General features: G+C 36.2%; 1 protein-coding gene across 1 annotated transcript in view; it reads right to left on the bottom strand.

Moving 5' to 3' along the window:
- sns (nephrin adhesion molecule sticks and stones) overlaps positions 1-6,650 on the bottom strand; it is a gene marked incomplete at its 5' end in the record, with an annotated part of 174,548 nt that extends 167,898 nt beyond the window's left edge. The window contains 2 exons of the mRNA XM_017612297.1: positions 6,097-6,393; positions 6,486-6,650. Coding sequence (XP_017467786.1) covers positions 6,097-6,393; positions 6,486-6,650 — 462 coding nt within the window. The remainder of the gene's footprint in view (positions 1-6,096; positions 6,394-6,485) is intronic.
- Positions 6,651-11,926: the final 5,276 nt, after the last annotated feature.

The raw sequence follows: 11,926 nt of genomic DNA, 5'->3' as shown, positions 1-11,926 counted from the left end.
TATTTTTTGTGTAGAATTACATAGGAAAAAACTCGAAAATTAGGGGGGGGGGCTCAAATTATTAGGCTAGCATTTCAGGGTACTATTTGTATAAATATAGGGAAAAAGTTGGAAGTTAGGGTGGGGGTTGGGGCCCCCCCTGCCCCTACCTGGCTACGCCCATGCATATGTATATTCATGTAGGTTTATCATTTGTCAACGAATCCAGTTAAACCTACTCGATTCTGTCGGTACGAATCTGTTCCGACAAAAATTACAACAATGCTGACCATAGTTTTAAATGAGGAGGCACACACTTGTCTGATTTTGCTGCAGCGATTTATTTGAACATTCACAGTTCTTCTTTTGGTCGTGCCGAAATCGCAGACTCCGCGTTTTGAGAATGAAAAAGGTCGATAGAAGGATTTTAAAATATTAAAACAAAATTGAACATAAGAAAACAAAACATATTTGATGTCGGAAAGTTAAGTATTTTATTTTTTTTTGAAAATTATTTTTTGTTTGTCTATAAATTTACAGTTTTTACTGCGATAAAATCGCACTGATGTGTGCGTACTTGCGTTTTCGAAGCAGTACCGTCTGTAGCATCACAAACGGTGCGAATTCGTTGCGACAGAATCGCATAGGCGTGTGGATGGATGCCTTAAATGATTTCAGTATTTTTTAAATTTTCACCTTGCTTTTCGTCAAGCCTACTAAACATATGCCTAAAACCATGCTACGAATATCAAAATCAATTGCAACAAATGAGTTCATACATACGTATATCCAAACAAACTTAAGTATAGGTACAAAGCCGTATGCATGAGCGCAGTTTGCATAATCGGAAGTAATACTCAATTTTACAGCATTTCCTCTTACTATGCATATGCCCAAATGTATGCAACCATTTACAATAGCAAGTAAACACAGGGTGCTTCTAATGAAATTAAAAATTTTCTGCTGAAATACACATGCAAGCCCTCCGAAATTTTCTGCTGGGATATGCGTTACAGCTCGCAAACTTTACCCCTACCGAAACCAAAGATGTATACATAGTGTGTCTATATTATTTATGTATAATTCTAAGAGAAGGCGCTTATTCCCAGCGAATAATAAACGTACAGAGACAAGTTATGTATCAAATTAAAGTGCTCGATCTGAAGCTTTGCACGAACATTTCAGGTTTAAAAATCATTAGACCACTTTTGAAATATTTGCATGGAAAAATTTTTAAAGTCTTTCATTGAACAAAGAATTGCTACGTTTATTTCAATAGGCGGCAACTGCGGAGCGCTCTCAATATGGAGTAAAAAGGACGCCAACAGCAACACCTTGAAAGAGGGTTTTCGGAGCACTCCGAATATGGAGTGAAAAGGGACTCCCACGTTAACACCTCGAATGGGTGTTTTCGGAGCATAAAAGCAGTTGACTTTATGTCAGTATCAAATGCATTTAGCGGTATACAATAATGCATAAAAAATTACTTTTGTCTAACTTTAGAACTTTTCAGATGTATTTAATAGAAAATAAGCTGGATCCGCAAAGTGGTTCCAAACCTTAAAGCAACGTGTTTTAAACAAGATCAAAAATATTTTTTGATTTACTTCAGGATTTTTCCGTTTTTATCTGTTTTTACTGAATATGTAAATAATTTTTTAATTTAGCTCTTCGAACGTCGAAGAGTGCGACGTGTTTTTTTAAGTTCGCTCCGTAGTCATTACATATTGGGCTAATTTAATAAAACAAAAACAAATATAAAAAATAATAAAAAAATAATAAAAAATAATAATAATAATAAATAAACAAACAAACCAAATGAAAACAGAAAGCAATGAATCAAGCTGAAATCTGTGCCCAGAAACAACGCGAGCGAAATGAGCGCCGGCTTTCAGTTCAACACAACAACGCATACTACTTTATTCGATGCCAGAGTGACAGCGAAAGCACAAAGCCCAATCCATCGACCACCCTCGAACCTCCTCAAGATTCAAGTCAGCGGACTTGTCCTCCAAACTTAACATCGACGACTCCGATGTCTTGGAGTGAAGAGTGCGCTTCACCTGTGCCGTATCACATTTCACGCCCAACGCTTACATCAAATTCGGTAAGCGATAACATATCCCCAAATATAGCTGCAGCAACAACTAGTACAGTGACTTCTTTGACTACCTCAAATGCGCCAACAACAACAACCACAAACACACCGGTACCTGCCAACTGCACAGCGATGTCAAAAAACCGGCCTATTCTTGCTGAACAAGCACAAATCGGCTTGAGTGAAAGCACTTACACTGGCAACAAAGGTAAAGCGCAAGAAAAGTTGAAAAACGAAACAACTAAAAATGCGGCCATACAGACAGGAATGGACCGCTACACGGTCAAAAATTTGGGATTAATTTTTAAACCGCGCTGGGACTACTGCCTTTTTTAATCTTTTATAGTCTACTTTTTAAACCAGTCAATAGTTTAAGCAATTTTTAATATATTGTGGTTTAAATTTTAGTCCAAAAAGTTCGTGGTTTAAAAATCAAACCCAAATGTTTTACTTCTAGTTTCTGAAACTCAACATGAAGGCGCATTTACATGCGTGACTGTAGCTGAGTGTGCAAAGATGCTTGATACAATTGGTTGCTACCAAGGCTGTCCGGGTTCAATCCCCATCAGACGGAGCATGAAATTTAAGATTTGTTTTTATTCTTTATTATGAAAATGTTTGGGTTTCAAGTTTAAACCGAACTGTTTAAACTCTAAACCCAACATATGTGCTCTCTTTTTTTAAACTTGGAAGGTTTGTATTTGAAACTGAATTTGGTTTGGTCATATACGTAGTTCAAAAAGCTTAAAATTAAAACCGAAATTTTTAACCACGTATGTTACAATAAAAAGAGAACTTAGTCCGCAAAATTCAACGGCAGTAAGAAAAAAATAAACCGCCTAAACTCAACTCAGCAAGTCAGTACGAATAGATTTGCACTGCTAAGAGACAACGACGATGATGTGAATAGCCAAATTTCTGAAGGTGCTGCAAAAGCTACTAATGCCAAACTTCCTCCGACTTTTATAAGAGAAGATAATTCAAGCGCTCTTGTTAAAAAATTCTCTCATTTGATAAATAACAAATTCCTTTATGTAATAATGCACACTATTATATTAAAACGGCCAATAACCTTTAGAAAGTGCAATATGTAACCAATAGCTCGATTTATTACTACCTGGAGCATAATATGCTATTGGAACTAGTAATTTAACTAGTACGAAAGCGACAACAGTCTCCGAACCCGCTGCAGGGAATAGCCAGAGGTGGGCACTACATCAAACAAGCGTGAGCTAAAAGTGAGAATGTGTTAGTGTACCTAATTCCCCTGTATGATCTCGGAATAGACTTAGAGCACACCACAAACTAGACTGCAAGTGATTGTAACTAGTCAAAAGTTTGGTCCAAGAACATGTGAAATTCTATTTACATTTAACATTGAATGTCCTAGGCTCGGACCAATTGTCCGCTTCTGCCTTACATTGTAACCAAAAATAAAACTTGCGCCAGCTGCGATTCGAACCGGGGTTCTCAGATTTTTTAAGCGGATACTCTCTCTACATATCAGCAAATCGTTAATTATACCCATTGTCCGCTACTGCATGACATTGTAACCAATTTTAGAACAAAACTCGTACCTTATGCATTACATTCGGACCACTTTTAGTACAATTCACCTGTTTTACATATCATTGCTTTAAATTTTTGGACTATCTTTGGTCTAGTTACAAAACTACTGTACGACTATATTTTTCGAGCAATTGGACCAATCTTTCCTTCAGCGTCATTTTGCATGTTGTCGTGTTCTCATCGCTGCGCTCTCGCTTGTATACGTACACGCGACGCTTAAGGCCCGTCCACATACAACTTTGGCGTTGCGTTGGCGCTGGCGTCGCTTTGACAGCAGCGCGAGTAAAAGCCTGATTATGGAAACTTAACTTAATTTAACGGAACGTAGAACTTAGAGAATCAAAATGAAACAGATTTCGACGTGGCATTAAGTTACGTTAAGTTTCGGCTGTTCAATTCCAAGCAACACCCATTTAACAGAATTTTTAACAGAGAGCCATAAGTTACGTTAAGTTGCCATAATCAGACCATAACGCCCGTGCTTGCTACAATGAACGCTTAGCAGAGAATACTTTGGTCACTAAATTAACACACACAGATAATTCTAAATTTTACATCAAGAATTGCATTAAAAACTATATTTCTTGCCCGCATTTGATTAAAAATGAAAATTAAATCACATAATTTTGATTATTTGGAACAGCTGACGAACGACGCGCGCGAAAAGTTGAGAGATGGCCATCTTTCTACGTTGTGTTGGCGTTGGCGTTACCCAACTTTGGTTATGTGGAGACTTTCATATAAATGCATGTATTCATAGTCAGTTGTCGAAGCGACGCCAACTCCAACGCAACGCCAAAGTTGTATGTAAACGGGCTTTTACGCTCTTTTAGCACCTGCTAACTCTCTGCCCATGCCTGCTATTAGCACATATGTACATACATATGTATATTAGGGTGCCCATCGAAAATGTTTTTTTTTTTTTGGAAAATTCAAGACCCTACCCCCTAATTTTATTCGTTCTTAGGAGAAATATTATTGCCATTTTTTATAGATTTTTTAAAGGTCATTTTGTAGAAGGTGGAAGGTTCTAACACACTTTGCTTAATTTCGGTGGGAATCAAACTTCCCAAAATCAGTTTTTCCTGTCCAACAAATGACTATAAAAGACCATCAAGCAAAGGTGCAGGAATTTCCGGGGATAGTAGTCGAAATTTTTTGCTTTAATTTAAGCTTAAGCGGGAGGTTCTACCACCCTTTGTTTCCTTGCTAGAGCTTCTCAAATGTTGCAAAAAACGCGATTTTTTGACACTTTGACCTCGTTTTTCTTAAAATCTAGAGCTCATGGAAACTTTATGCTTACGTCAAAAATAGCGTTAATATTTTCTGCATACATTTTTTTTCTATTTTTGATGGCCTGTGTAATAAGTATTGTTAAATAGCCAATACCCGCATGTTTTCGGCGCCTTCAAACACTTTTCGAAGTGTAAAACAATGACCCAATTCTTTTCTATGCATATCTATAATACGGGTATCGAATTTCAAGCAAATCTGACCATAAGTAAAATTTTTTGCAATAGATTGGTCTCTGGTCCACCTATTAGAAAAGAGTATCCTATATGTCAATCCTGGCAGTAAGCTACCTACGTGCCGAATTTCAAGTAAGTCGCACCATAAATAAGAGTTTTTTCAATAGATCGGTATCTGGCCCACCTATCAGAAATAATATCATATATGTTAACCCTGATAATAAGCCACCTACGTGCCAAATTTCAAGCAAGTCGCACCAAAAATAAGATTTTTTCCAATAAATCGGTACCTGGTCCACCTATCAGAAAAAATATCTTATATGTTAAACCAGACCATAAGCTACGTACATACGTGCCAAATTTCAAGCAAATCGGACCATAACTGAGACTTTTTTCGAATAGATCGGTCCCTGGCCCACTTAACGGAAAACATGGATCCTATGTGCTAATCTAGGCAAAAGGCTACCTACGTACCAAATGCATTTTCAGCGTAGCTCGACCCTTGCGCCACCTATCGGAAAAAATAAAACTTTGTGCACTACTCCTTCTAAACACCTTTCCAAAAAAGCAACAATCATTCGAATCGGGTATGAAACATAGGAGAAAATTATTCCCAATTGATTCATGCTCACAATGAATTTCACAATTATCCGAAATTTTCCAAGCTTCACAACGAATTTTCTACCTTTACATCGTCCAAAATCATCAAACCATACGATAAAATGTAAAATTCGTAAAAAAAAATTAAATTTTTCGCGTTCTTCCGGATTTTTCCGAGTTTTCCACTTAGAATTTTCTATTTTGCAATTTCCCGACTTTCCCGGAAGGTTTTCCCAAAACTTTCTTCCGTAAAAGCCTTCTCCTGGCAATTACGAACAACCAAGAAAAAAATTTTGCCAAATCGGCCCAACCGTTCTCAATTGATGAATTACTATAAATTTTTCACACCATTTTTATATACGTATAAAGATTTTAACTTACACTCAACCACAATAGTAACGTTCAGCTTTGCAGATCCCTCTGTATTTCTGGCCTCACATATATAAACACCGGCATCATTCCGATTAAGTTTTGTAAAATTAAGGTTAGCTCCGTCGGCAAATATTCGATGCCCTGCTCCTCCGTTGCTGATGGAACTTGAAGGCACGGGTAAACCATCCTTCGTCCAAGCATACAAAATAGACACTGGGTTTGCCGTAGCGCTAAGAGAAACTTGTAATGATTCTCCTTCGACACCTACAGCGGTTGATGATGGAGGCGGCAGAAACACGGGTGGATCTTTTATAGGGGGAAAAAAAAAATTTATTGATTTCAGTTTTGATTAGTATTAAAAATTTAACAATAAACAGTTTTCAAAGGATGACACTTACAAAGGATATTTAAACTGACCGCCTCGTGCACACTTCTCTGCAATGCTTCGTTTGCACTCTGACAGGTATACACGACGCCATTCATTTCCTGAGAAACATTCACTTTGAACTCCAATGTTGAAACCGTTCCGCCCCACAGCCCCGGTTTAGATGAGTTGTTTATACCTAAAAATATAAGGTAAATAATAAATATTCAGCGAACCAAGATCTAAAAAGTTTTCAAAGTACTGGTTGACACAATGCATACATACATACATACATAGTATGTTTGTATCTACATTAGACTGCATCACTAACCATACAAAAAAAAATCGGTACTCTTTTTCCATTGGAATTATAAAACCTATTATATTTTAAGACGGCCATCAAAATATTTCGGAAAAATATTAAGGTTTACGCGAGATGGACCGATTTGAAAATAGCTCCAAAAATGGAGTTTTTTATGAATAAAAATAGTTTCTTAAAGATGTTTTTTGAAAAAATCCCCTCAAATGACAAAAGGGTTTAAGCTTAAAAAATTTGCATCAAAATATTTTTAAAAAATTAAAAAAAAAAATATTTGAACGGAATCGTGATCCTCGAGCACAGTGCGTAGGCAACTGGCTGAGTCAGTGGGATCGTCGGTTCGAATCCTACTGAAAGAAGTCTGATGAGGAAATGTGGTGATTTCCGAAATAGCTATCACTTCTACCATTTTTTCAAATTATTGTTGCTTTTCCACAATAAATTTTCATTTAAAAAATGGCCTCGAGCTCATTATAAAATTGTTGAATATAATTGTTAAAAGGCCAAAAAATAACAAAAAACAAATAACTTAAGGACGAGCACACCTAAAAGTTAAGCATTCTAAAAATAGAATTATTAGCACAAACCAACAAAACCAACAACCACATGATCAAGTGAATTGCAGCGGAATAGCTGCGCTTGATTGTGTTGGCATAACAAAAATGAAAATAGTGGAAATAAGCAAACGATAATTTACAAGGCGTCTTAGCACGGTGCATAGGCAACTGGCTGAGTCAGTGGGATCGTCGGTTCGAATCCTACTGAAAGAAGTCTGATGAGGAAATGTGGTGATTTCCGAAATAGCTATCACTTCTACCATTTTTTCAAATTATTGTTGCTTTTCCACAATAAATTTTCATTTAAAAAATGGCCTCGAGCTCATTATAAAATTGTTGAATATAATTGTTAAAAGGCCAAAAAATAACAAAAAACAAATAACTTAAGGACGAGCACACCTAAAAGTTAAGCATTCTAAAAATAGAATTATTAGCACAAACCAACAAAACCAACAACCACATGATCAAGTGAATTGCAGCGGAATAGCTGCGCTTGATTGTGTTGGCATAACAAAAATGAAAATAGTGGAAAAAAGCAAACGATAATTTACAAGGCGTACTTAGCACGGTGCATAGGCAACTGGCTGAGTCAGTGGGATCGTCGGTTCGAATCCTACTGAAAGAAGTCTGATGAGGAAATGTGGTGATTTCCGAAATAGCTATCACTTCTACCATTTTTTCAAATTATTGTTGCTTTTCCACAATAAATTTTCATTTAAAAAATGGCCTCGAGCTCATTATAAAATTGTTGAATATAATTGTTAAAAGGCCAAAAAATAACAAAAAACAAATAACTTAAGGACGAGCACACCTAAAAGTTAAGCATTCTAAAAATAGAATTATTAGCACAAACCAACAAAACCAACAACCACATGATCAAGTGAATTGCAGCGGAATAGCTGCGCTTGATTGTGTTGGCATAACAAAAATGAAAATAGTGGAAATAAGCAAACGATAATTTACAAGGCGTACTTAGCACGGTGCATAGGCAACTGGCTGAGTCAGTGGGATCGTCGGTTCGAATCCTACTGAAAGAAGTCTGATGAGGAAATGTGGTGATTTCCGAAATAGCTATCACTTCTACCATTTTTTCAAATTATTGTTGCTTTTCCACAATAAATTTTCATTTAAAAAATGGCCTCGAGCTCATTATAAAATTGTTGAATATAATTGTTAAAAGGCCAAAAAATAACAAAAAACAAATAACTTAAGGACGAGCACACCTAAAAGTTAAGCATTCTAAAAATAGAATTATTAGCACAAACCAACAAAACCAACAACCACATGATCAAGTGAATTGCAGCGGAATAGCTGCGCTTGATTGTGTTGGCATAACAAAAATGAAAATAGTGGAAATAAGCAAACGATAATTTACAAGGCGTACTTAGCACGGTGCATAGGCAACTGGCTGAGTCAGTGGGATCGTCGGTTCGAATCCTACTGAAAGAAGTCTGATGAGGAAATGTGGTGATTTCCGAAATAGCTATCACTTCTACCATTTTTTCAAATTATTGTTGCTTTTCCACAATAAATTTTCATTTAAAAAATGGCCTCGAGCTCATTATAAAATTGTTGAATATAATTGTTAAAAGGCCAAAAAATAACAAAAAACAAATAACTTAAGGACGAGCACACCTAAAAGTTAAGCATTCTAAAAATAGAATTATTAGCACAAACCAACAAAACCAACAACCACATGATCAAGTGAATTGCAGCGGAATAGCTGCGCTTGATTGTGTTGGCATAACAAAAATGAAAATAGTGGAAATAAGCAAACGATAATTTACAAGGCGTACTTAGCACGGTGCATAGGCAACTGGCTGAGTCAGTGGGATCGTCGGTTCGAATCCTACTGAAAGAAGTCTGATGAGGAAATGTGGTGATTTCCGAAATAGCTATCACTTCTACCACTTTTTTAAATTATTGTTGCTTTTCCACAATAAGTTTTCCATTAAAAACGGCCTCGAGCTCAATAAAAATTGTTGAATATAATTGTTATAAGGCCATAAAATAACAAAAACATTGATGGATTTGTATAATTTTTGTCCTCAAAATGTAAAAAAAAATAAAAGATATCGTGGTTATCAATGGAAAAAACGTACACAAAAATCGTATAGAAAGGCGATTTTTTATATTAAATAACTTTTGCTGCATTGTCATAATATTGAGCCAAATGGACTACTGATATTCTAGAATAGAGTAACTGCATGGTTAAATTTGGAGTCCGCTTATATTATCGATTTTTATGTTTTTTAGTCTATTTAAAAAATCATTTACAGTCTTATAGGAAATTGCCTTATTTCACCGCCTTTACATTTTTAAAGTTACAATATATGTCCAATCTGTGTTGAGCTGCCGATACAAACATATATTCAGGGCATAAATCACGTAACTTTGAAACGATTGTCGCTTAAACGATACTAAGAAAATTACGTCGTTAAAACACTGATTTATGCATTTGTGCAATATTTGGTTTTCATGAAGCAAGACAATCTCGACACGATATCGTTCAGACGATTGTCGTCATACGTGATTCATGCCCTGGCTTATAAACCTGTAGTTAAACATTTTTCTATATTTAATTTAAAATAGTATGCACCAACGGATTAAAAGTAGTAAATAATTAATACCTTTTCTACTACTTTAAAATGCGTGACCGGAATAGATCTGCCGAAAAAGTGAGGTTAAGTAACTTACAACACTTTGTTATTATGCCACCATGCTATTGGATTGCGAACTGCAAACTGCGCACCTTGATTATCGCATTTGATAACAGTTGGTTCTTTAAGTAATGCACTAAAATTCATTTCTGACAACAAGCTTCGATGAAATGCTATCTCTTTAGTCCCTTGACACATGGCAACATACTCCGCCTCCATCATACTCAGAGAAACCATATGTTGTTTTTTAGCTTCCCATGCAATTAAACCACCACAAAAAATTAACACATAACCACTCATAGATTTGCGATCAATCGTATCAGAACCCCAATCGGTATCTGTGTAACAAACCAAATTCTGATTATTTTGTTTGGTACAATTTTATAATTCAATTTTCTATCCCTGATAGAATATCAGCTGTAAAACAAGGACCACAAACAAACAGCTGATTGCTCTTTGTTCAATAAACATACCTCCAAGTGAAAATTAAACATACATACATAGCAGGGTTGCAACGAGAATCTGACACAAATTGTTAATTAATTGGCAATTAGTAATTTGAATTTTTGTATGATACATTGGGTAATAATTAAGGCTTAAATTGGTGAAAAGGTTCTTAATAGCCAATTAGATTCCTGCTTGAACATAGACTAAATTACCGTGGCAACCACAAAAATGCAGTTGTCAATAAAGCTACTCAGTTGTCAGCTTTCAGTTGCCAGTTGCCATCTGTAATGCCATTTCAGCCACTGGCCACCCTACTGAAGTTCGGTTGCAATCCGCAATTGACCCATAAGCCTTTTCGATCAGCTGTTTTGGCTGGGCAGAAGATGAGTTCAGGTAGCAAAAAAAAAAATTTACGATGAAAAAAACGGCGTAAAGTTTCCAACCGTTGAGCTGAGCGGAACTACTCAAGTATGCGTTGCCAAGATAAAATACTCAACGGTTAGACAACAGCTACGTCTTATGAACTTTTTTCAACAGTCCGTGGCTTGGCGAATATATCTATGATCTGTTGACGTGGCCTTACTCCGCTATAATAAACTAGCTTTACCCTGCCACGCTTTGCTGTGGCATATTCCTGTTATATGGATGATAAATTATTAACAAAACAAAGCATACGTTTCATATGTGTTTGGTTATGTAATAAGTACTTGTGTGCACACAATATTTGTTGGTTTTCCATTCTCTGCATAGATATCAAGGATATCTGGTTTGCCGACACAGGAACACACAACATCTGAGAAGTAATCCGCATCTAAATCTAAACCATACTTTTCCAAAGTTCGACCTGGAGCATTACCCACGCCCACGCAGTAGCCTGTAAATCTTCCGTAAGATCTTTTTCTCGAATACTCCAAGGGCCGCCTCATCGAATGTTGTCATTGGTTGCGTTCATAAGACGTAGCTGTTTAGGTCATCTGCTACGAAACTGCTGGTAACTGTTGAACCAAACAATTACTTCTTAGAAACGGCTTGATGAATATGCTGCCAAATGAACAGCTGATAAATGTAAACAAATGAAAATGCAACAAATAGAGGTAGTTGCGCCGATACTATTTAGAATTCAACGCTGAGCGGCCGCCGTGTTGAAAAAATCGTTCAATGTTAAAGTGAATTAAACAGTGTAAAATTATATAGCAAACATCTTAAAAACATATATTTAGAAACGTAGTGTTATTATTAAATATTTTAGGTACTTTATCACGTCAGTAATATAAAATATAATAAATTTGTTTGCAACTGCCACCTAACAAAGCGGCGTTAAATTTAATGTAAGCGGCATAAGTCTTTTCGATCAGCTGTTTAGGCTAAGCCCAACGCGTTGAGTTCAGGTAGCGTAAAAATTTTCCGCTGGAAAAAATGGCGGAAAGTTGCCAACTGTTGATGATGATGAGTGCCTTATAGAGTGCGGTTTTTGTACGTCGAGAAAGGACTT

Source organism: Rhagoletis zephyria, unplaced genomic scaffold (assembly GCF_001687245.7).
Source record: "Rhagoletis zephyria isolate East Lansing unplaced genomic scaffold, Rhagoletis_zephyria_1.1 Rzeph_scaffold_00521, whole genome shotgun sequence".
NCBI lineage: Eukaryota > Metazoa > Arthropoda > Insecta > Diptera > Tephritidae > Rhagoletis > Rhagoletis zephyria.
The sequence above is the reverse complement of the archived record's forward strand: the minus strand, read 5'-3'. Positions and strand labels throughout refer to the sequence as shown.